Source organism: Suncus etruscus, chromosome 11 (genome assembly GCF_024139225.1).
Source record: "Suncus etruscus isolate mSunEtr1 chromosome 11, mSunEtr1.pri.cur, whole genome shotgun sequence".
Lineage (NCBI taxonomy): Eukaryota > Metazoa > Chordata > Mammalia > Eulipotyphla > Soricidae > Suncus > Suncus etruscus.
Window position 1 is genome coordinate 2,474,940 of NC_064858.1, and position 25,744 is coordinate 2,500,683.

A 25,744-nucleotide genomic window follows, 5' to 3' on the forward strand; every position below is an offset into this window, starting at 1 on the left:
TTTATTTAAAGTTGACAAAAACATTTGTTTATGTATTTCTTTCTTTCTTTGTTTTCTTTCTTTTTTCCTCCCTCCCTCCCTCCCTCCCTCCCTCCCTCCCTCCCTCCCTCCCTCCCTCCCTCCCTCCCTCCCTCCCTCCCTTCCTTCCTTCCTTCCTTCCTTCCTTCCTTCCTTCCTTCCTTCCTTCCTTCCTTCCTTCCTTCCTTCTTTTGTCACATCCAGCAGCACTCAAGGGGTACTCCTGACTGTGCACTCAGAAATCACTCCTGGGGGCTGGAGAGATATAGCACAGCGGTAGGGCATTTGCCTTGAACGCAGCTGATTCAAACAGCTGGTGGTTTGAATCCAGGCATCCTATATGGTCCCCCATGCTCGCCAGGAACAACTTCTGAGCACAAAGCCAGGAGTAACCCTAAGCGCCTCTGGGTGTGACCCAAAAACCAAAAAAAAAGAAGAAGAAGAAGAAGAAGAAGAAGAAGAAGAAGAAGAAGAAGAAGAAGAAGAAGAGGAGGAGGAGGAGGAGGAGGAGGAGGAGGAGGAGGAGGAGAAGAAGAAGAAGAAGAAGAAGAAGAAGAAGAAGAAGAAGAAGAAGAAGAAGAAGAAGAAGAAGAAGAAGAAGAAGAAGAAGAAGAAGAAGAAGAAGAAGAAGAAGAAGAAATCTCTCCTGGCAGGTTCAGGGGGCCATATGGGATGCCAGGGATCGAACCCATGTCTGTCCCAGGTCAGCTGCATGCAAGGCAAATGCCGTACCGCTGTGCTATCTCTCCGGCCCCCGACGGAAACATTTTTGTCAGGACCCCATCCTTCCCCAGCTCCATGCTAGAGTCCACAGAGAGAAAGGGAACCCCACAACAGAGGAAAGGGACTCCACAAAAAGCAGTGTGCCTCAAAATAGGGAGCCCATAGAGGGTGGATCGATCCAGACTCTGCTTGCAAAGACCAACACTATAGCTTATAAGCATCTGCTCTCTTTTGGGGGGGGCTATCTTAGCACAGAGGGCCAGAGAAGAGACCACAAGCTCCCCCACATTCCCTCCCAGGGGTCTCACCCAGGACCCGCTTTCCCAGCTCCCACTCCCGGAAATCCAAAAGACAGCCTTTGGGACCACCAGATCAGGGACTAGGGGGGGCTGGACTATGGGAATCCACCAAGAACTTGGAGTCAGGAAGGTCTGACCAAGGCACTCCCCTGAGTGCCCTGGCCAAAGCGCAGGGGTGCCAGGTTGTCAGTGGAAGAAGGAAGGTGGAATCTTCCCTAAAAGATCTGCAGAGTGTGGGGGCCGGAGTGATAGTACAGCGGTAGAGCATTTGCCTTGCACACGGCCGACACTGTCAGACTGGGTTGCATCCCAGATGGTCCCCCAAGCCGGCCAGAAGCGATTCTGAGCCCAGGCCAGAAATAACCCGAGTGCTGCCGGATGTGGCCCCAAAACAAAAACAAACAAAAGTTCCCCAGAGTGGGGCCTGAGAGCACAACAGGGAGGTGCTGGCCTTAAACATGGCTGACCCGAGGCACCCCACAGGGCCCCTGGAGTAACCCCTGAGCATCACTGGGTGTGGCTCAACAACACAAACGAAAGGGGCCTGATGTTGGGGGAAGAGACCGGAGCTCCAGGATTCCAGGGGCTGACCTGGACGGCTCCCTTAGGCAGGTCAGGTGAGCCAGGAACCGGCCTTTATGGCGCCCAATAAAGCAGACGATGATCAAAGCTCTTTTTCATTGAAAATCCAGCCAAGGGGAGGAAGTGCCGTATCAGTGAGTCTCCAGCAGGGAATGTGATGTGTGTGTGTGTGTGTGTGTGTGTGTGTGTGTGTGTGTGTGTGTGTACGTATGTAAGCATGCGCGAGTGTGTTTTAACCCCCTAATAACTTCCTGAACATCAAGCGTTTCCCTAAGCTGGCTCCGTAGTAAATGGATCCTTTGTGAGTAAGTGTTTTGGGGCCCTTCTCAAAGGCAGCTCTGGGGCCCTCAGAGCCCTGGACACAGCCCACACCAGAGCCAGGTGCCCCCCTTTTATCTCCCCAGCAGGGGTAAGTGTGAATGAGATCCGATGGGTCAGCCCTGCCCTTGCACGTAGGGCTTTCATCCGGACACTCCAAGGCCCAGCTCCCCCTGAGTCCTTCTTTCCAAGGGAACCAGATTTGGGGTTTCAGATGTCTGCACTCACATAGGGCCCTGAGCAAGCAAGCACCAAACAGCAAGCTGGGAGTAGCTTTGAGTACCACTGGGTGTTCCACAAGCCCATGTTCCACGGGCCCAAAAAGCAAGAAGGGAGGTAGGGGAGAGGGGGAGTGAGGTGAGGGAGGAGGGGAGGGGAGGGAAGAGGAGAAGAGGGAAGAGGGGGAGAAAAATGGAACAAGTAGGAGAAGAAGGGAAGGGAAGGGAAGGGTAAGAAGAGGGGAGGTGCTGTTGGGCTCAAACCTTGGTCAACCCCATACCAGGCAAGCTCCTTCCTTGCTGAGCTCTATCCAGCCCCCAGATATTTGTTTTAATGAGCTATGAACCACCAGATGTAAGGGACATCATTGCTGCAGATTTTGTGTCCATTGTTTTTCTTGGAAAAACAAAAGTGAAACAGGATGGACCCCAGTTCAAATCCCGGCATCTCAGGTCCCCTGAGCCTGCCAGGAGCAAGTTCTGAGTGTAGAGTCAGGAGTAATCTGAGTGCCACAGGGTGTGACACCCCCCCCCAAAATAACAAAAGTGAAGTGGGGCCCTTTACTGTGGAGCTTTTCTTTTCTAATTTGCACCGATGTTAATTAAAACAGGGCGTGGAGATGCTGTGGTGAAATCCTCTTGGCAAAGGCGCTCATTGGAGTCCAGCTTGATTTCCAAGATCACCTGTCCAAATCCCCGTCGCCTTCCTCCGCAGGCATCTTAACTCTCTGTGGCTGTTCTATTCTTCTTGGGAATGTGAGGGGTTGCAGAGTGTCATGAGGGGTCCCCTGGATTCCCACAAGGGCAGGGACGGAAACAGCAGACAGTGTTTGTCTCTGAAGCTCAGTGCTTAGCCAGGGCCCTGACTGGCTTAAGGTTTATTTCAAAGGCCCGGCTGGGGCCAGAGAGATGGTTCAGGGGTTAAGGCACTGGGGCTACAACAGCCAACCCAGGTTCAACCCCTGGTACCCCTGGTGGTGACCCAAGTGCAGCATACGCCCCCCCCAGAACCCCAAGAAAAAGTGGTTCAAGAGAGGCAGAGGTGTTAGAGAGATAGTCCAAGGGGTGAAGATGCTTGCTGGGACCCCAGTGCCATTCTTGGCACTGCATGTGGTTCCTTGAGCCCTGCCACAAGGGACATCTGGGAGAAGCAATGAGCCCTCAGTGCAGCTGGGTGGCCCTCTTCCCCTCAAAAAGCGGACGCAGATAAATCAAAGCTAACAGGCACAGCGGGTGGCAGGCCAGGGGGTGGCTGGTGGCACAGTTCGAACCATAGCACGCACACACAAAACCCAAGTTCCGCCCACTGTCGTCCGCTCGAGCAATGCCAGGTGGCTCTGTGCCCCCCTCACCCCAGGGCCCAGGTGGCACCAGGTCTCAGTAGTACTGAGACGGCTGAGTACTGGGCCGCCTGACTGAGTGTCGCCAGGATCAGCCCCAGGTTCTCTGAGACCCCCAATTAGAGGCACCATTGTTGGATTAACTGGAAAAAGGCCCCTTTGGATGGGTGCCGTAGCCCACCGGTCCTCCACCTGAGGGGGTGGCCTCAATAAAGGCCCCAGGTCTCAGGAAAAAGCTCGCCTGCTTTTCTGGCTTTCCACCACTGAGTTATCTGCTTCTGAGGAGTGGAAAACTTCCATGTGGGAGTTCCTGAACTTTATTTTATTATTATTTTTTTGGGGGGTGTCACATCTGGCGGTGCTCAGGGGTTACTCCTGGATCTGCAATCAGAAGTCGCTTCTGGCAGACTCAGGGGACCATATAGATGCCAGGATTCGAACTAGGGTCCATCCTGTGTTGGCCACATGCCAGGCAAACGCCTTACCGCTGTGCTCTCACTCCAGCCCCCTCCTGAACTTGTTTTTTGTTTTTTTAAATACGGAATGCTTCACGAATTTGCGTGTCATCCTTGCGCAGGGGCCATGCTAATCTCCTCTGTATCGTTCCAATTTTAGTAGACGTGCTGCCGAAGCGAGAACCTGAACTTGATTTATCTTTTTAACTCTGTGTAGATTATTTCCTGCGTCGCCTGGCCCAATCCTTTGGACTTGGGGCCTGAGGTTTCCACTTCATGCAGTGAGGCTGAGATGGAACGTTCAGGGAACAGTTTGGGGTGAAAAAAAAAAAGGGGGAGTTTTATGAATCTGTGGGATGTAAAGGGGGTGGGGGAGAGAACAGGTGGAAACAGAGTGACAGAAATGGAGACAGAGACAGAAACAGATGGAGAGAGAGGACAGTGACAAAGAGACAGAGAACAGAGAGACAGAGACAGACAGAGACAAAGAGAGATAGAGACAGGGAAAGACAGAAAGAGACAAGAGCGGGTGAGCACAGAATGGAAGGCCTTTATCCAACCCCCACTGCATGGTCCCCCATGCAGCCACAGGACTGGACCCCAGAACCTGAGTCTGTCCCTAAACTCCAACAAACCAACAAGAACCCAAAACCAGAAAGGCCAGAGGATATGTCCATGGAGCCCCAAAAGCATCATTGTGTGTGTTCCCAGAAACAGGTGAGGGAGATCCCGGGGTCCCCCGGGTTGAAGCACAGTATCTGAGTATCCCAAACAGAAAACCTCAATACCCTGAGTTCAGAGAAGGGGTGTCTGTCCCCACAGGACCCCCGATTCCTGGAAAAAGTTCAAGAGGAGGGTCTAAGGGTAGGTTCGCCCACGCTGCTGCAGGGCACACCCAGGCATGCAGAGCCTCAAGCTGTCCTCGGTTGGGGCCGAAAAGTGAATCGCTCCTGCCTGGTGCCACCGCTGTGGGAAGCGCCTACGGCTCAGCTGATGCCCCAACTTGACCTTCAAGGAGAGGAAAAGCAGGACCTCTGGGGGCAGGGGAGGGCAGGTGCATGGCAGCAAAAGGTTAAGGGGCACAGGAGAGGGCTGGAAAGGCTTGAAAACTTGTGAGGAGGGGCTGGAAAGATAGCTCAGCGGTAGGGCGTTTGCCTTGCAAACAGCTGATCCAGAACGGATGGTGGTTCGAATCCTGGCATCCCATATGGTCCCCTGAGCCTGCCAGACCGATTTCTAAGTGCAGAGCCAGGAGAAACCCCTGGGCGCCACTGGATGTGACCCAAAAACAAGCAAACAAACAAATAAAAAGAAAACTTGTGAAGAAACAGGAAACAGTGCTTGTGCAGAAATCTTTCGCCCTTGAGTTCTTTGTTCTAGGGAAAAAAAGAAGCTGAGTTCGAATGGATCCAGAACTTTCTGAGGGGTGCAGAGGGCTGGAGCACAGGTTTTATATGTGGATTTGGACCTGGGTTTGGTCCCTGGCACTGCAGGGACCCCCTGAGCACTGGTGGGAGTGGCCCCAAAACAAACCCAAAAGGCCCCTGCAGAGGAACCTATTTAGCTCGAGCAGGAAAAGAACCGTAACAGAGAACAACACACAGCTGGCAGATGGGGTGCCGCATCGCCCAACATGATTTCTGGAAACCCCCACTCCCTTCAACTTGCCCAGCTTAAAATACCTGCTCACAGGAAAGCTGATGGCTCCTTCATCAAACAAAAGACATTAATGACATTTATGCTACACTTTTTTTTTCCCTTTTGGTTTTTGGCTCCCATCCGGCGACGCTCAGGGATTACTCATGGCTCTGCACTCAGATATCAATCCTGGCAGGCGTGGGGAACATATGGGATGCTGAGGATCAAACCCAGGTCCATTCTGAATTGGCTGCATACAAAGCAAATGCCCTACCACTCACTGTTCTCTCTCCGGCCCCTGTGTGATGTTTCTAATTGAAAAGAAACCCAAAAAAAGTTTCTAGCATGAAATCTTTTATTTTGGGGCAGCACTCAAGGGTTCCTCCTGGCTCTGTGCTCAGGAATTACTTCTGGCTGGCTTGGGAGACCCCACGGGATGCCAGAGATTGAAACCGGGTGAGCCAAGTATAAGGCAAGCACCCTCCCACCATGCTATCACTCCAACCACTCTAGCAGGAAAATCTTTGAGGGAAGCAAGAACCAGCTGAATCGGAACTTTAGAAAGCCAGGCCTGAACATCCCAGAGAAGCCTCGGGCCTTCCATTTGTTCTTTCTCTCCAGGGCCGCCCGGTCTCTGGGACTGACGTCACGGGAGCTGTGGAGGTTTGATGGTAGTAACTGTTTCATTGGGACCAGACCGGGACTTACTCAAGAGCTGCTCTGAGCCAATTGCTCCAAGACTGGGGACTGAAGATCTCCCCAGCCTCAGCCTGTGAAAGCTTAACTGAAAGACCCCCCTCAAGGCATTTTGGGCCTCACTGGCAAATGGAAAGGCAAGTGTTAGTACTTGGCGCTGAATAATACTCCTTCGAGACAAAAGATCAGAGGTTCCTTGGGGATTTGGTTGGCTGGCTGGTTTGGTTTGGGGCCACACCTGGCAATGCTCAGGGCTTATTCCTGGCCAGGTCTTTGCTCAGGAATGAATTCTCGTGAGCTGCATGCGAGGCAAATCCCCACCCTGCTGTCCTATTGCTCCAGCCCCTCACACACAGAGGCTTTCTTTTCTTTGTAGGACCTTCCACAAAATGCCAGCCTTCCCGTGGGATTCAGAATATTGGTCAAAAATTCCCCCAGAGGCCTGGGTGGATCTCAAAGCCTTCCAAGGATGAGGCTTGGAGTTCCATCTCTAGCCCTGTCACCTTGTGGCCCCTCAGCACTTCTGGGGGTGGCACACAAGAGAAGCACCAAAAAATAAATAAATAAATCTGTAATATTATGCACCATCACTTTGAAACTTTGAGCACTTTTTTTTTTGTTTTGTTTTTGGGTCACACCTGGCAGCGCTCAGGAGTTACTCCTAGCTCTATGCTCAGAAATTGCTCCTGGCAGGCTCGGGGGACCATATGGGATGCCGGGATTCAAACCACCGTCCTTCTGCACGCAAGGCAAATGCCCCACCTCGATGGTATCTCTCCGATCCCAACTTTGTGCACTTATTTACAAGAAAAAAGCTGAGACCCAGTGTGCTTGCTAGTCCTTTGTCTAAAACTTAAGAGAACATCTAGGAATCAGAGAATCAATGACAGACTGGACCCCTTATTTTAGGGACTGCATCAACTTTGGGCCTAATTCTCAGTCCACCTGGCAATGGACTGTTAAAACTTCTCTTGGGTTCCAGGACAGAACCCAGATTAGCTGCATGCAAGCCAAACACCCTACTGGCTACACTACTGTTCTATTTCCACAAATCCCTCTTGGAAACCACTTGGCATATGAAAAAAATTTTTTCCAATCAAGTGGATAAATCTGTTGAATCAATAAGCCAGTTTTGCCCATTGTCTTTCAGCTGGAAAAATAAGGCAGCAATCTAGGCCTCCTTGGGAAGACTTGGGGTCCTTTTCCCATAGCACAGTATGGATCTCTCTTTGGCCACTGGCACCAACATTCCCCATTGATGGCCTTTACTGTCATCTGTCTGCAGTGCTCCATGGTGGGGGCTCCCTTCATCACACCCCCTCATCCCACTGAAAGGTTGGCCCAGTCAAGCCGCCTTTGTCACCTGGAGGTAGTTTGTAGCATAATCACTGAATTTGAGGCTGATACAAAGAGATGCAAATATGGTTTTGAAAAAGGGCGGTGTGGTGATGGAAAATGAAGCATGCTGACTGCACAGACCAACGATTTTTTTTTTTTTTGGTTTTTGGGCCACACCCGGCGATGCTCAGGGGTTCCTCCTGGCTGTCTGCTCAGAAATAGCTCCTGGCAGGCACGGGGGACCATATGGGACACCAGGATTCGAACCACCTTTGGTCCTGGATTGGCTGCTTGCAAGGCAAATGCTGCTGTGCTATCTCTCCGGGCCCGGAGCAACAATTTTTTTTACTTCTTTCTCCTGCAGTCTATAACCTTGAGCTGGTGGTTCAGAGCTTAGAGACCCCAATTTCCTCTCAGTTCTCAGGGCGAGGCAGACAAGGCAGCAGGGAACAGGGCCCCAAAGGCTATACGTTCAACTCTAGAGTGTCAGTGTGTGTGCGTGTGCACATGTGCAGGGGGGGGGGGCGGTGTTAATGTTGGGGGATCACTGTCTTCTGTGTGTGAAGCGTGTTGATGGTAACACTCAAAATCTCCAATGATCTACAAGGAGTATAGAAAGGCTAAAATTTGAAGTTAACCTTTTTTTTTTTTTGGTTTTGGGCCACACCCAGTAACGCTCAGGGGTTACTCCTCGCTATGTGCTCAGAAGTTGCTCCTGGCTTGGGGGACCATATGGGACACCGGGGGATAGAACCGCGGTCCGGTCTGTCCAAGGCTAGCGCAGGCAAGGCAGGCACCTTACCTTTAGCGCCACCGCCCGGCCCAACCTTTTTTTTTTTTTTTTTTTTTTACCAAGTAGCCAGAAATATGAAAAGTCAAGGCAGATCTGAAAAAATAATCTAACAAAACAAAACAAAAAACAAACAAAAATAACCAAAAAAAAATATACCACCATTCCAGAATGTTTTAAATCGGATTGTTTTTAATTCAAATTGACCCAAAACAAAAACTTACATTACAAAGGAAGAACAAAATACATTAAGAACACACTGGGAAGTACATGAAAAGCTCCATTTGCTGGCCCGGGCTCCCCCCACCCCACTCGTGGCCCCCTGACTGGTTTGCAGGAAGGCGAGGCACTAGGTCTGCTGTGCGCACGCGCTCCTGCTCCCAACCACGAGGGTGTGAACACCTGGCCAGTCTCGGGGGACCCTCACACCCAAGCTGGTGCGTGGCGCTGTCCAGCTGCTGGTCTGCAGCAGGGCAAATCATGAAATGAAAAATAAGACCGTCAAGTCCTCTGCAGCTAACAGGCATGGATTATTCTGTAGTAAATAGTTTAGAAAGATGGGAATTAAATAACCTAAAAAAAAACCCAAATAAAACCCTCCCCCAAAAAACCCCAAACCCCATTTGTTACTCTGCTGTACAATTATCAACAAATATTTACAAAAAAAATCTTGTTTTGAAAACATGAGGTTTGCGGTTCATTAATGATCATAATTCTTTTTTTCTTTTTCTTTTTTAAAAAAAGCTGGTCTCTTTGGTGTACCTGCCAAATATATATTTTTATTTTTTTAAGGTTTTAGGAATAAGCGTAAATAAAAAATTCCAAAAGCAACAGTATACAGTGACAGATGTGATGCGATTCTGAAATTTCAAGTCAAGATTCTGGGGCGAACAGGCACCTTGCTGAACGCAGCTGCTCGACTCTGGGGCTGTGAAGTTCATCAGCTTCGGGCTGATCTAATGCTGCACACGCAGCCTGGGATTCCCGTCAAGGAGGTGAGGGGCGACCAGTTACCAATTCAGACACATTCGTTAGAAAAGAGGGTATGTGAGTGGGGCTTGGTAAAGGACAAAAACCAAAACGTTTGCTGTAAGCTTCCAAATCAATCAAAGCTCAGACAATAAATGCAGTTATAGATTTGTTTGTTAGACACTGGAATCCCATGAAGAGCTCTGGTCGCTTTTTGCTTTTCTGAAGGGACAGCAGTGGCCAGTATAGGACAGAACACTGGTCTCCATACCTGGGACTTCCTTACTCAGTAACCAGTGATTTGAGGCAAAAGGAAATACCCTTTTCAATAGGAGCTACATGGACTCGGGCCCTGTGGTGACCAGCACAGCGCAACTCATGGAAGGCAGGACAGAATGGGGTCCAGCTGACCCCCGCAAGTCCTGGGCTGGGGCTCTAACCCCATGAATTCCTGGTGGGTGATGCAGCCAAGGGTTCGGCTGCCCCTAGGCCAGGCCCTGGTGTTGAGAACAGCTCAGCTCTCGAGGGAGAAACACATGTGCTGACAGCAGTCCTGGAAAGGACCAGCCCCCAACTCCCCCTCAGGCTCTGGTACAGCTAGCTGATGGTTCCGGCCAGAGTTTAAGCACCAATCTGACCCCGGGACTCTGCCTCTCTCTCAAGAGAGAGCACTGTACCAGGTGGTGGTGGGGAGGTATCTGCGGTGCGGTGGCCAGCTGGAACCCCAAAGAACAAACTTTGTGCTTGAGAAAATACCGCAGTCGGGCAGGGAAAGTCGAGGCCCAGCTCCTGACCCAGAGCTGCACCTCCCCAGGTGAAAGCGGCATTTAGCTCAGAGTGAAAACTTGAAATGCAGCCACAAAGAGCCCTTTATCTCCTAAGCATCTGAGAATAGGTAGGACTGGGGGGGGGGGGGGTAATTCTCGGATTAAATGGATCCAATTCTAGGAATGCTGCTGGGATACTGGGAAAGGGGCTCCGGAAACAAATGTGAGTAACACAGATTCAGCAGGAAGAGTATCTGCCCAGAGGCCTCGCCGGTGCTCCCCAACACCTCCGAACCTTCTCCACTGTGACTGGCATGGATCCTAGGCCTAGTTTTCTGGAAAGCATCTGCCTGATCACCCTGGGAAAAAAGAGGACTGTCCTAAGGACCTCACTGCAGAACCTTCAAAGTCACAGAAAATGTCTCCTTAACGTATGAGGAATGATCAATCAACCATCAACCAACACTTCCAAATGTGCACCCTTTCCCATTTTCCCCCTTTCTTGAGAAAGATTATTTCTTAATTAAGAAAACCAAACTGTACCATGAAACCACTGAATTATTTAACCATCAAAGCCACATGGTTTAACAGTATTTGGGGCTGTCTGATGAAAATACTATGTCTCCAGGAGAGAAACTTTTCTGTTCAAAGGTGAAGTTCAAGACAGAGGCTGGCAACAGAAATGGCAGAGACAGTGGCAGGAAATAACAGAGAGGATTGGGGTGTCCCTCCCCTGCACGGAGTGGAGTGAAATGACGGGCAGTGGCTGAAAGAAATCCTGAGGACACACCGGGAACGATATTGCACTGGAGACATTGTTTTCCAAACCGGAAGGTACCACTGGCTTTCTCAAATTCCCTTTCCCATTATTATTATTGTTATTTACTCTTTTTTTAAAGCACAAATAAAATAGGGATGGAAAAAGGGACCCCCATGAATCTGGGTAGTGTATGACAGTTATCGATACAAAAATAAGTAAAACAGAAACCAAAATAAGTTAGCAATGAGGGCACAACAACAGGAGAGCAGGGGCGGTATGGTATCCCCCCAGCCACCCTCAGGAGGGAGAAAGCAGCCTGCAACAGCCACTGAGGTGACGACACCAGGCCAGGGCACTTTCTGGGGAGCCCAGCACCCCTCCCTGCCATTCCCTCCAGTCTAGGTGAAACTGGACCTGTGTAAGTTCTGCTGAGTGGCCTGGTGGCTGGTTCCGGTGCTGCAGCCGGGCTTTTGAACGGGGGATATTTCCCACTCCAAACCTGCTCCTGTCATTTTTGTTTGTTTTGGGGAAGGGTTGGGGGGGGGGAATGGACCATTATTTGCTGCAAATGCAATATTGTCAGAAAGCTTGGACCTCTTGAACTTGGACCAAGAAACCAAATTAAGACCTTCAAGCATGTGGTGTGTTTATATATTAAAAAAACAAAACAAAACAAAATAACCCTCCCTCCCCTACAATGAAAAGCAACCAGAGAGGAGACCAAAACAAAACAAAAACAACAACAACAAAAAAAAACCCCAAAACAAAAACCAACCGATCAACCTGCTTTCTGACTTCAGAGCAATCAGAAATTGCATAGGCTATACTTTGTGCAAGGCGGAAGCCTTTTCAGTATCTGGAATCAACTCCTGATCTGGCTTCCAGCTCCGTGGAGATCAGATATCATCGAATTTGTGTTTTAAATAGTCTTTCATGACCTTGGCAATGGGCAGTTCGTCAAGCAGCTTGAGGTTCTGAAGGCCTATACACTGTCGAATTTTAATTCGGCAAAGGTCCTGCAAGTTTCTGGGCTGTCCTAGAAGGCAGAAAGAGAGAGAGTTATGGGGGGTGTGGGGTACAGACTCTCGGGGGCTTTTGGGGCAGCCAAGGCGTGCCCAGACACCAGAGACATTGGAGAAGACGGAGCCCAGCGCCTTGGGGAGGGGGGTCCTCGGGCCTTCTGCCTCAGCAGGTCACCCTGCTTAGCCCAGACCTTCCATCCCAGACTCTTTGGGCTGCTCTTCTCTCCACCTAAACTGCAAAGCCTGTGCTTGGGCCTACAGTCTCTATGTGCTAGGGAATGGGAGCAAGAGGCTACTCAGGACCCCCTGGGCCACCTGGAAAGTGAGGGCAGGTCTGGCTCCCCAGATCCTCCTTCCTGAAGGTCGGCATTGAGACCTGCTGCCCATGAGGCCTACTGCTTACCAGGGCAGCCCCAGGCCCTTCTCGCCACCAGCAATTCTGCCCTAAGAACTTTGGCCAGGTGGCCTCAGAAAGAACAGCAGGAAGGGTCCTGGCCTTAGTGTGACTAAATCTGGGCTCCATTTCCAGCATCCCATGGGGTCCCCCAAGCCCACCGGCAGAGAATCCCCGAGTGCCAGAGCGGAGTGCTCAGTTCCTGGCATCTGCATTTGCAGAGTCCCACAGACTCTGCCCAGCGTTTAAGAGATGATGAAAGGCAGAGCAGGGCCCGTGCTTGCTCGGAGCAAGGCCTCAGAGGCGCCTGACGGATACTAACTCGCACACGGAACCGTTTTACGAGCCTGGCACTTTGATCATCGGCTCCATTTCACAGGCTCCTTAAGTCTCCAGGAGATGAAGTAATAGCCCCCAAGTCAGGGAGAGGCCAGATGCGTGCAGCCCTCCAGCTATATGCCCCGACTTTGGAAAACGGTGTGAGGAACCGTCATCACCCCCTCACCCCATGGCTTCCGTTTCTGTCTTGAAACACCCGACACCTTGCAGAACCACAGAATCTAGTTGCCAACAGGTGACAGGGTGGAGACTACTCGGGCACGGTCTTCCCGCAAACACGAAAAAGTAATGCAGACAATGGACACTCCGCTGCTTCTTGTGCCCCGATTCACACAGGAACAGACCGTGGGGCCAAGATGCTGTTGATGCCCACAAGCAGACGGGTTGGGGAAAGGGCCAGTGGGCACACAGTGAGACACCATTTAGATAGGACAGCGCTAAGGTTTGCTAACTTCTCAGGGAAGTGGTCAGTTGTCTTGCGGCCCACTGGCCTGGGTTCAAAACCTCGGCACTACACCTGGTCCAGAGCAGAGCCAGGCATCGCCTCTCAGCACTGCTGGGTGTGGCCCCCAACCGAGAAAGGCAAACATCGGCATCAGAAAGTCTCCCTCTTTGGCAGAGTGGGCAGACAGGGTGACATGGCCGCCATGAAACGCCCGGAGACACAGGCGGCAGGACAGGACCAGGAGACGGTGATGAACCTGACTACAGAGGCCACACTAGAACTGAAAAAGCGACCCAAGACTGCTGTGGGCCGGTGAAAGCATAGCCGGGAGGGCGCTGGCCTTGCCCCTGGCCCACCCGGGTTCCATCTGGCACTGAGCCCACCAGAGGGGTCCGGAGCACAGCCCCGTGTGGCCCAAGTACCCCCTCCCCCAGATATTGCGATGCCACCACACAAAATGTGATCAGGACAAGAGCAAAGCTGTTCCACGTCAGAAACACAGGTCAAGGTGATGGCAAGGCCACACCAACTGCGAGCCAGACTCAGGGCCCCCCAGGTTAGCTGCCTGGCCCCCCTCCCCATTTCTCCAATTGGCTGTACAGCTGGACTCACACCTCTGAGTCTGCATAGCTCCATCATACCCTGATCTCAGGGGCTCAGGGGCACGGGCCCTGCTTCCTGGTGCTGAAGCTAGGGCCTCCTAGAGGGGGAAGGCTCTGCGGGCCACATCAAGCCAGGCCTGTGGAAACCCGCACTCTCACGGGTCACTGCAACTGCCCCAGGAACAAAGGCAGCACAAACGTCTGGAAAGGAGGGGGGGCTGGGAGCCTACAGAGTTCCAAGTCAGCCAGACGTGCTCCAAGGTGAGGGCTCAGGGGTCAGATCTTGGGAAAAGTAGGGCAGACGCATCGCAGGTCACCTACAGCTGAGTGGGACATGGACGAGGGACCTCCCCGAGCAACAAAGGCTGTGGCCGCCCCTGTCCTTGCCCAAGCAATGGGCCCTTTCAAGGCCTGTCCTTAAGAGATGGGGGGGGGGGGAGAGGAAGAAAGAGAGTGAACCCACATGCCAGGTGCCCAAGATCTCTGAGTGCAGAGCAGTGACTCCTCCGGGAAGGAGGAAGGAGGAAGGATGAGGTGAGGGTGAGGACTGGAGGAACAAACCACAGAAATGCCTGTTTAAAGATGGAGAAGGAAGCCGGGCAGGATCTGCACCCATGATTCCGTTGGCATCAAAGGGTGGACTGATCTTGGCTGAAAAAAAGGCCCGTCATTAGGAGTAATGGGGCTGTGAGAATGTAGGAAATGAGCTTTGAAAAGGGGACAGCAGGAGAAATTACAAAACCAGGGCGAGCCGCGCAATTCAGGAAACCCACTGTCTCCACTGTGTCCTCTGGCCTCAACAACCTGACGCTCCTAACAGAAACCACCAGCTTCCCCAAGGATTACACTATGTGGAAAGGGAGTTGAGCCCTGGCACCTGCCAAACCATCACCAAAAGGGTGGCAGAAACAAACTTTTGGCAGCCTCCAACCCTGGTGGCTTTTCAGGTGAAAGCCCAAATTCCAGGAACTCTCCATTTGGGGGGGGGGGGGAATGCACAGTGGAACAGCAAGGAGGGCGCTAGCTTTACACGCGGCTGGCCCAGGTTGGATCCTCAGCACCCAAGAGGGTCCCCTAAGCACAGTGCTGAGGACCACTGGGTGTGGCCCCAAATCCAGATTTCTGGGCAAGAAAACAGCAGTGAGCGAGCCCTGAGACCGAGCCAGGATGCCATCTGTCCCACAGGTCTGGGGGGGGGGGGGGATCATGGACAGGAACATGGGTGTAGCAGTGACCAGACTCCGGTCCGAGCTGAGCTAGGAGGGGTAACTACCTGGGAGCGCTGTCTCCCATGGGGCACAGGGATCGGGGCCACCCCTGCAATGCTCCCTGGGCTCTTCTCTCATCTTTCGTCTGGTGTGACCCACGTGTGGACAGTCCAGGCCAGAGGATGGACACTGGTGGCTGAATCCATGAAGAAAATGGTCTCCCTGCACACACAGCCTGGGGACTCTCTTGGCCAGGAAGTTCTCTGGCCCCGGATCCCTCGACTCTGGGCTCATGGGAGTACCTGGGGGTGGGGCTGTAAGACCAAGATAGACTAGTGAGGGTCTGAACCCTAAAGAGAGGGATTGGTCTTTCCCCTGAGACCCTGGACTCCCCAGCCCACGGGCAGGATAAGGATCACAGACAAAGCTGCAAGCACGAAGCACGCTCTAAGGAGAACCAGGGAGGGCTCGCTTTCCACTGGAAGGCACGGGGGCCCAGGAAAGCTGTGCCCACTGAGAAGACACCTGGGGGTGGTCCCCGATGCCGCTGTGCCTGCCCCCAATCACCCATTTGCAGCGAGGACACAACCCACTCGGGCCAGAGCCCCATAAAATCTAGGGTAAAGGCTCCTGAACCCCAATTCCTGTTACTCAACTCAACAAGTGTGACTTCAATTAAACAAGAAAATTACAAGACAGGTGAAGGGGGGGAGGGAGCAGAGGGAGAGGGAGACACACATTGTGAAGCTAGGAACCTTTGCTCCACCCTGTGACCCAGTTGGGGCCACATCTCTGTGCCTCCATCGGCTTGCTAAGGCCCGAGTTAGGTTCTGACCAGACTCTAAGCTCACTCTTGGTGGATTTGTTGAGGTTTTGCTGCTCAATTGGAGGGAGCTATGGACCCCGGCACTGGCTGCTGTCCGGAGGGGCTCATCCAACCCAGCTCTGATTCTGGGCACAGACAAGGGCCCCAGACTCTTCCCCCAACCCAGAAGTATTCAAGGACAAGCATGACATGACCCACGCCAGCTGGGATCCCTAACACGGTGGATTCAGAACTGGGCTGCAAGGTTCGGGCACCTTCTTCCACCACCCAAGTTTTCATACACCTGCTTCCCCGGTGGCACAACCCTGTGACCCGGGCTAAGAAGCTCTGGGTGGGGACCTGGGGGCAGCACCGTGGGGAGGGTGCTGGCCTCGTCTGCCATGACCTGCACCACAAAGGGTCCTCAAGCCCCACTAAGGTGACCACTCGGCAAGGCGGGGAGTGGGCCCCAAGCCAAAACTAAAGGAAGAATAAAATGGAAGGTATGTGTTTGAATGGCGCCTCCCCCTTCCCCGGCCAGCTGCTGGCCCTATGGAGACCTGGGATGTCAGTGCCGGTGGTCAGGGGAGAAACTGCCCCCAGTCCCCACACCTCCAGCTTCCAGATGTGCCTCAGAAGCTTGTGGCATGGGACCATGCCTCCTAACACCCCCCATCACCTCTGGCCAGGGCATGTCTGGTTGCAACACTGAAGCCAACCTCGGTCTTCCTTCTGTCCTTCCCAACAGCCCAGCACACATTGCCCAGAAATGGCCTGTGAATGTGAGGAAGCAGGGGAAGGGTAGGTTCAGATACACACTGAGCAGCAGCCAGAGCACTGTAGTTATGGAGGGGGATGGAGCCCACAGACCTGCACAGGGTCCTGGGAGCCACAGGCAGGTCACAGCCCTCAGGAATTTCTTGCATCGCATGACACCTATAGTCTCCCTGCTGATCTGTTTCAAGGGTGCTGGCCCACCCTCGTGTGAAGGACTAGAGTCCAGTCCTCACATCCTGTCACACAGGACCCAGAGCTTTCTGCCCGATGGTGACAGCGGACCTGGGGGCTGATTAATAGGCAGTAACTGTCTCTGACATCCTTCGGGCTGTTTGTTTGGCTTTGTTCTGTTTGTGGGGGGTGGGAAGGGAGGGCCATATCAGTGCGGCTCAGAAATGACTCCTAGCCCCGAGTCAGGGTTCCCTCCTGGCCCGGTCCAGGGGGACTTAGTGGGACCCTGGGTCGGCCACACGCAAGGCCGGCGCCCTGACCTGTAGCACTATCGCTCCGGCCCTGTCTTCAGTTTTCTCCTTTTTGCTTTTGGGGCCATTGTAGCCAGTAGAGCTCAGACCTTCCTCACTCAGCAATTGTTCCTGGCAGGCTCAGGGGGGCTGGAGGGGAAGCTGGGGGCCGAACCTGGGTCGCCTGGCAGCAGGCAAGGCGAACGCTTCCCTTTCCAAGTTGTTGGAACCCGAGCGGACCCAACCCACGGGAAACCCCCGCAGCCGCACAGATCCCGCCTCGAACGAGCGCACGCGGTCCGAGCCAAGAAGGGTCTCACGTACTTGTGACCTCCTGCAAGAAATCCAAGCAGGGCCGACTCCCCCCTGAGATGCTCATGGCCACGGCCAGGGGCGTCTGCCCCTCGAAGTTCCTGGTGTTCGTGTCGGCGCCGTAGCTGTAGAGCATGCGGGCGCACAGCACGTCGTCCCGCAGCGCCGAGAGGTGCAGCGGCGTCTGGCCGTCCTCCAGGCGACCCAGGTTGGTGTCGGCACCGCGCTGCAGAAACATGCGGCAGTAGGCGTGGTTGCTCTTGATGACGGCGTAGCGCAGCAGGAAGCCGTTCTGGATGTCGATGTTGGCGCTGTGGTCCAGCAGGATGCGCACGCAGCTGGAGCGCTCGCGGATGATGGCCAGCTGCAGCGGCGTGGTGCCCTTGTCGCTCAGCGGGTCCACGGCCGCCTTGAACTCCAGCAGCAGGCGCACGAACGAGTCGCGGCCGTAGTGGGCGGCCACGTGCAGCGGCGTCCAGCCGTCGTTGCTCTTGGCGTTGATGATGTCGCCGCGGTGCTCCGACTCCAGCATGAGGCGCGCGATGCGGGCCCGGCCGTGCATGGCTGCGTAGTGCAGGGCTGTGAAGCCGCCGATCAAGTCCTTCACGGTGGGGTCGGCTGGGGCCGGAGGCAAAAGGGGCACGTTAGGGGTGCGGAGGGGGACAGACGCTCAGGCACAGGAGCAGAGAGGGGGCCGCCTTCCCTGGGCTCAGCGGCGGCTCCCTGGCCCCCACTCCCGGCCCCCCCTCTGAGTCTGACTTTCCCTATCCACTCCCCAACTCTTCCCACGCCACACTTCTCCCTGATTCTGAATCTCCCCCTCCCCGCTCCTGTATTCTGCACCTCCACGGAGACTGGGTCACTCTAAGGCAGTGAGAGCTAACCTTTTTGAGCCCGAGTGCCCAAACTGTAGCACAATGCCCGGTCCTCCCAATGGATGGCCAGTCCGGCCCTGTTGCCAGGTGAGCTGCAAAGCAGACACCGGCACACTCGCCCCCCGCTGCACCGCATATCTTAATTGTGGACCCTTTCCCGCGTGCCAGCTGCAAGGCCTTTGCGTGCCACCGGTGGCACGCGTGCCACAGGTTCGCCATCGAGGCTTTAAGATATATTATGCTTTATAATAAAAAAAATTTTTTAAGTTGGTTTCTTTCCTTTTGTGCTCTGAAAAATCCCAAATGCGGGACAGATGTGAATATGTAGACTTTCCGAGATAAAAGCCAATTCTGAAGCCTGGAGGTCTAGACAGGTCCCCAGGGTTGTTAAGAACTGAGCAGGGCTTGGGAGGGAAATGAGGAGACACCTCAGTGAGGTCTCGATTTTACTCTCTCAAAGAGCTCGAAGCCTGGGGGCCGGAGAGATAGCATAGAGGTAAGGCGTTTGCCTTTCACTCAGAAGGAGGGTGGTTCAAATCCCGGCATCCCATATGGTTCCCTGTGCCTGCCAGGGGTGAATTCTGAGCATAGAGCCAGGAGTGACCACTGAGTGCTGCCAGATGTGACCCAAAAACCAAAAACCAAAAAAAAAAAAAAAAAAAAAGAGCTCGAAGCCCTCTCCTACCTGGCTGGGACAGTGCAGAGAGGGTTTCTCTGCTACATCAGCTCACAAATCAAGAGACTAGTTGGGGTGAGCATTTGCCTCCCGCACTCTGACCCAGGTTCTATCCCCGGCATCAGAGAGCCTGCCAGGGGCGATTTCTGTGTGCAGAGTCAGGAGTAACCCCTGAGCGCCCAACAAACAAGTTAACTCAGGTAAGCTGAGTCTCGAGAAAGCCTCTAAATTTACCAGACTGGCAGGAGCACATGAAGACAATAACGACTTTTAGACACTGAAGGAAAGTAAGGATCTTGACCCTATCTTGGTCTTCACTAAAGCACAAACAGAATCTAAGAGTGCGGTGATTTAAAAAAAAAAAGGTCAAGGCACTGGCAACTTGAAGCAAGTGTTCTGCTGCCATCTACTGGGCAGGCCCAGCAGTGCCACCCAGGCTTCCGTGGCCAACTCAGGAGGGAAGCCCTGTAATCACAGGACTGTTCCTGTCACTTCCCGGGCCAAAAGCACGACGTGAACTGGGGCAGGAAATCCTAAAGCTCCCCTCGAAAGTAAGATCTTACTCAAAAGTAAGATCTTGCCAACACATCCATTTCCCATCTATGATGTCATCTGACCAACAGCTTCGAGAATTTTGTCATGGAAAAATGATTCTGTTGGGGCTGGAGGACAGGACAGAGGGGAGGGCGTTTGCTTCGCAAGTGGCTGACCTGGGTTCAATCCCCAGCATCGTGTAGGGTCCCACGAGCACTACCAGCAGTGGCTCCTGAGCAGAGAACCAAGACTTAGCCCCCCTGAGCACCACCAGGTGTGGTCCCAAAATCAAAACAGTAGTGGACAGCATACACCTCTTGTGTTTCTGAGGTACGTTGAATGTTGAACTCAGTCCATAAACAGGCTTAAATTTGGATATTTTATCTTCCATTTTTTCACTTATCTCAAATACAATTATTCAGTTTCTTTCCGACCTTTTTTAAAAATTGGGCATTTTAATCACTTCATTTAAATGTCTCTACTATAACTATTTGTGGTGCATTCTTAACTGATTTGTGTCAGTATGGGAATATATACAAACCAATCTCTTGTTTTTTTTTTTTGGGGGGGGGGGGGGTTGGGTCACACCCAGCAGCGCTTAGGGGTTACTCCTGGCTCTATGCTCAGAAATCGGCCCTGGCAGGCACAGGGGACCATATGAGATGCCAGGATTCGAACCACCGTCCTTATGCATGAAAGGCAAACGCCTTACCTCCATGCTATATAAACCAATCTCATCACTAACATTACAAGAAGTTTTAAAGGGACACTACTTTGCATATCCCATTTAAGTTTCAAAGCTCTAAGACTTTTTTTGGGGGTCTGAGAGTGAGGGGAGTGGGGTTACACCTGGTAATGCTCAGGTGTTACTCCTGGTTTTGCACTCAGGAATCACTCCTAGCAGTGCTCAGGGGACCCTAAGGGATGCCAGGATCGAACCCAGATTGGTCACATGTAAGGCAAGTGTCCTACCCACTGTTCTATTGCCCCAATCCCCCAAAAGCTCAAAGACTTTTGGAGATACAAAGCCCTAAAAGGAAAACTCAAGATTTTCACCAAAAAAAAATTTTTTAAAGAGTCATAGACGAAATTGACTGAAAAATTGTGATGACTCTTTCAAACAGCTTTAAAATGCACCTAAGGGGCCGGAGAGAAAGTACAGCAGTGTTTGCCTTGCATGCAGCCGAATCAGGATGAACAATGGTTCGAACCCTGGCATCCCATATGGTCCCCCGAGCCTTCTAGGAGTGATTTCTGAGTGCAGAGCCAGGAGGAACCCCCTGAGCGGTGCCAAGTGTGACCCAAATCCAAAAAAGTACCCCCATATAACTAGCTTACAGTCTCTGTGTGTAGAGGCTTTAAAGAATGTTTGCACTGTGTACTGAAGTAGAAATGACAAACTAGAAAAAAAAAAAAAAAAAAAGAAATGACAAACTAGAAACAAATCTGGATAGCTAATTTTGTTTTTTGGGCCACACCGGCAGTACTCACGGGTTACTCCTGGCTCTGTGCTCAGAAATTACTCCTGGCAGGCTCGGAGGACCATATTGGATGCTGGGAATCAAACTCAAGTCTGTCCCAGGTCGGCCAAAGTCTGGATAGCTAAAATATGCATACACATACGCGCGCACGCGCGCGCGCACACACACACACACACACACACACACACACACACACACACACACACACACACACACACCTGAAAAGGGGCCAGAGTGATACCACATTGGGGAGGGCTTTTGTCTCGCACACAGCTGACCCAGGTCCCCCCTAAGCCTGCCAGGGGCAATTTCTGAGCACAGAGCCAAGAGTAACCTCTGAGTGCTGCCGGGTGTGGCCCACTAAAGAAACATAAAAAGCCAAAAAGTTCAAGGATTCCCCCCAGAAATAATACTTTTGAAGAAATAGTATAGTGGGGAAGGTGCTTTCCTTGTAGGCGGCCAACCAGGGTTTGATCATTGGTGCCCCTGAGCACCACCAGGAGAAATTCCTCAAGGCAGAGCCAGGAGCAAGCCCTGAGCATCGCTGGGTGTGAAGAACACAGATGCACACACAGCCACAGCCACACACACACTAGAAGAACAGAAAAGAAGAAATAATTTTCTTTTCATAGGTGAAAAAATGAACACTTCTGAGAGTTTTGAGATTAGAATAAAAAGTCCCCAATAGTCCCCATCAAGAATGAAGATGAGGGCCAGAGTGTTAATACAGGGGTAGAGCATTTGCCTTATAAGTGGCCGACCCGGGACAGACTTGAGTTTGATTCCCAGCATCCCATATGGTCCCCCGAGCCTGCCAGGAGCAATTTTTGAGCACAGAGCCAGAAGTGCTGCCGGGTGTGGCCCAAAAACCAAAATTTAATTTAATTTAAAAAAAAGAATGAGGATAAATCTGGGCAGAGCCCAGCTTGCTTGACAGACCAGGGACAGTGCCACACAGGAAAGCTGGGCTGGTACTGACACATGGCCTTGAGGGAAAGGGTGGCGCAGACTGGGTACCATTCTCAGGGGAACTCTGGCTGTGCCTGGCAGTACTCGGGACTCCCACCTGGTGGTGCAGGGACCCAACTGGAGCTGGCCAACCAACGTGTACACTAACCTGGTTCCTACAGAAAATTGGAAAAAAAAAAAAAAAAAAAGACTCCCAACTATGATCAAGAACATGAAAATCAATGCTGGGCAGATTGAAGACTGCATGGGCCACATCTGTGGACATGGCTCCAGCGGGAGCACAAGCAAGGGTCATGGGGCATGGGCACAGGGCTGTGTATCCCTGCTGGCCCCCGCTGGGAACAGTGCACTTGGAGGCTGCGCACAGGAGGTGGGCACAGGAAGGAGGCGCAAGGAGGAGCTGGGCCACAGCCATGACCACAGCCACACAGACACAGGCAGCAGACATGGTGGTTCCGTGGGGTCGCCGTCTGGGCCATTCTTGACCGCCTGCCTCACAGGGGCAGTGATTCATGAGGACATTGGCTCGGCAGCTGTCCAGGCCCGAGCGACCACACTCACCTCCATGCTCCAGGAACACGCGGACGCACCTCTCCTTGCCTCGGGCAGCCGAGAAGTGCAGCAGCGTCCAGCCGTTGGCGTCGCGGCCGTTGGGCGAGTAGCCCTGTTCCAGCATTTTCCGAACCGTGAGCACGTCCCCCGCCGCCACGGCCGCTTGGATCTGCAGCTCCTCCTGCAGCTCGGGGTTGCGGCGACAGTGGTGGTGTAACATCCTAGCGGGTCCGGCGGCTCACAGCGGGCTCATTAGGTCACCGGGACGCGCCTTTGAGGAGGCAGGAGAGACACGGCGTTGAGCACAAGGGGTGGCGTGGGGGGCCCACCGGGAACAGTTCCTAGTCTCCCCTACCCAGACTCGTGTCCAAAGCAAACGAGCACGTCACGTGAATGAGGCCCGAGATCTGGAGAACACACAATCTCCCGCTGACAGACACTGAGCCATGGGACAGGGTGTGTCTCCTTTGTGGAGCGAGCACAGGAAGACCCGGGCACAAACCAGCAGACGCCACTCAGAGACAGGACTGGGGACGCAGTGGCAGAGTATTTACCTTGCCTGCTGATAAGGTCTGGGTCTGACCCTCGCATCCCCAGAAATACCAGGACAGGGATCTTGCTGGGACCAGGAGATGGCACAGAGGGTAGCTAGCTGTGCCTGGCCTGCCTGGGCTCTGTTCGAAGTACCACCTGCTGGGGTGGTCTGGATGTTAAGGGCAATGCAGACTCGAGTCAGCAGGCTGAGTCAGATGTCCTGAGCACTTCATGGGAGACCCCCCCCCCCAACAAATCTCTCAAAGACTATCAAATATTGAGAGGAGTCATAGAATAGTGTGGGGAGCACTGGCTTTGCACACAATCAACTGGGGTTTGGTCACTGGCATCCGTAAGGTCCCTTGTACCCACCAGGAGTGAGTCCTGACCAATGCCAGGTGTGGCCCCAAAATAACAGCAAATAAACACTATCACAGGTCAGTGAGCAAAGACAAAGGTTCCTATGGGGGGGAGGGTGCTGGGAATCAAGCCTGGGTCTACTGTGTATAAGGCAAGAAGGCAAGTGCCTGCCCACTGTACTGTCTCTCTAGCCCCCCAAAACAGTTTCATATGGCTATATTCAAGAAACCCTGGGGATAGCAGGCTGTAATGATGAAAATCAGTTGGCTTTTTTTTTAAAGAGAAAAAAAAAGTAACTTTTAGGTTGGAGCCCTGAAATATTCCAACCGTCTTCTCTGGAGCAGCAGAGTTCGGGCCTGAGAGCTGGGCCAGTGGCTTCCTTCCCTAGGCAGTTGTGGGGCGGTCCAGGGCACTAGGTCCTCTATGCAGGCTGTCTCCTCACAGGCCCTTCCCTGCAGATGGGCCCAGCCCTGGACAGTCAGTACCTAAAAGCTGCAGGACCATACATGGGATTAAAACTGGAACCCACCGATTTCCCACGGGGGAAAAATTAAGGGAAAACTGTGGTGGTCGGAGAGCAAGTGCTGGGCTTCCAGCTGAGAGGAGGCCCGGGAACCCCAGAGCAAAACTCACCCTCAGTCAGAGTATCGAGCCACCAGCACGTACTGCTAGGTATTTCTTGGTAGGCACCTCTGGGCACTGCTCAGGAGGCCCAGAAAAGCAATGTTAAAAGATTCTGGGCCAGAGTTACGGCACTGTGGGTAGATAGGATGTTTGCCTTGCATGCAGTCAACCTGGGTTTGAAGCCTGGCACCAGGAGTGAGCCCTGATCATCGCCAGGGACAGCCCACACACAACAGTAAAGTGTATGCTGGACTGAAGCACAGAGTCCTGATGGTGGGTGCATTTTATCGGGTACTGCCCGCCTGTTTCTGAAACACCCAGGTGATGCTGAGTGCTCAAGCACAACTCGGCCCTCAGACCTCCCAGGGACTATTCCAAGGAGCAGAGTGGAGCCAGTCACATCATTAGCAGTCAAGACATTTGGTCTTGGGTATGGGTCTGAGTCCCTGGAATCATCTTGCTGCCAGGGAGAATTTTCCTCCACAAACTTCCTCTGATAGGATGGTACATGGAGGGGAGCTGAAGCCCAGCTCAGGTCAGAGGTGGGTGTGTGTGCATGATCACAACGAAGGGCTGACCAGGAAGAGAGCACCTTCGAGCAGTGGCTGGTCCTCCCTTCCCTAAGCAGAAACCCCTCAACTGCACTACGGTTTAACTATGAGAAGCTGAAATGGCAGCAGGCTGGCAAGATACCTGGTACATGGAGAAAAAGTTCTATGCATTCTTGGGTTGGGTTTGGTTTCGGGGGCCACACCTGGTGGTGCTCAGGGCTAACTCCTGGTTCAGTGCTCAGGAGTCACTCCTGGCAGGAGACCCTGAGGGTAGCCAGAGATCAAACCCGGGTGGCCGTGTGCAAGGCCAGAACCCTCGCCGCCAAGTGTGGGAACAGAATCCTGCAGGAACAGGAGACAACTAAATGGAGAATCACCAAAGCAAATCCCCGGGAAATTGGGAAGATCATTTCTGATCATTGTTTTCATTCCGAACACAAGTTTTTTTTTGCCCATCACTTCATTTCATGTCCCTCTGACTTGATACCAAAATGAAGTCTCGCCTCTTAAAAATGTGAGGAGCCAGAGCGATAAAGACAGTAGGGAGGGTGATAGTCTTGCACAGGGCCAATCTGGGTTTAATCCCTCGCATTTCAATAGGTCCCCTGAGCCCCACCAAGGATGATCTTGAGCACAGAGCCAGGAGTCAGCCCTGAGCACTGCCAAGGGTGGCCCCCAACCAACAAACTTTCTTTTTTTAAAGAAAGTTGAATGGCAGTATCCCCTGAGATAGGTTTCTTGTCACCCTCTGTACTTTCAGAAAAGGCGCTGGGGCTGGAGTGATAACGGTAGTGCTTTTGGCCTTGCACGTGGCGGACCTGGGACAGACCCGGGTTTGATCTGTGGCATCCCATATGGTCTCCCAGCCTGCCAGGAGCGATTTCTGAGCGTAGGGCCAGGAGTAACCTAGAGTGCTGCTGGGTGATCCAAAAACAAAACAAAAGGCACTGAAGTGCAAGAAAAAAAATTAGTGGCAAGCACTCCTCTCTGCAGCTCCCCGCAAGGAGCAAAGTGGAGGTTCTGGGTGGCTGCGCCACACCAATTTCTTACCTGACAGAATCTCCTTTCTGCTGTTGGGCCACCTAGTGACCATTGTGTGAGCCCTGCATCGTGGGCAGGCATCCAGCGTGGTCCAGCCGTGGCACAGGTAACTTCCTCCGCCTAAAAACACACAGAAGGACAATTCCTGCAAAAGGCTGACCAGGAAGAAAGCTCCTTTGAGCCGCCGGCTGGTCCTCCTCCCTGTAAGGACAAACCCCTCGAGTGCCCTGAGACTTAACTATGAAGAGATGAATTGTGGCAGCTTTGCAAG

General features: G+C 52.8%; 1 protein-coding gene and 1 non-coding gene across 2 annotated transcripts; both read right to left on the reverse strand.

Moving 5' to 3' along the window:
* Positions 1–4,030: 4,030 nt before the first annotated feature.
* LOC126023577 (U6 spliceosomal RNA) lies at positions 4,031–4,137 on the reverse strand. The gene has a single exon (XR_007500691.1). It is a non-coding gene; the product is annotated as a U6 spliceosomal RNA (small nuclear RNA).
* Positions 4,138–10,924: 6,787 nt separating this feature from the next.
* Positions 10,925–25,595, reverse strand: ASB7 (ankyrin repeat and SOCS box containing 7). Its single transcript, XM_049782707.1, has 4 exons — positions 25,483–25,595; positions 22,373–22,634; positions 17,289–17,894; positions 10,925–11,947 (listed from the first exon to the last, which is right to left on the reverse strand). Exons 2-4 carry the CDS (start codon positions 22,581–22,583, stop codon positions 11,808–11,810), a joined length of 957 nt encoding a protein of 318 aa, XP_049638664.1. The 5' UTR covers positions 22,584–22,634; positions 25,483–25,595; the 3' UTR covers positions 10,925–11,807.
* Between the last annotated feature and the right edge of the window lie 149 nt (positions 25,596–25,744).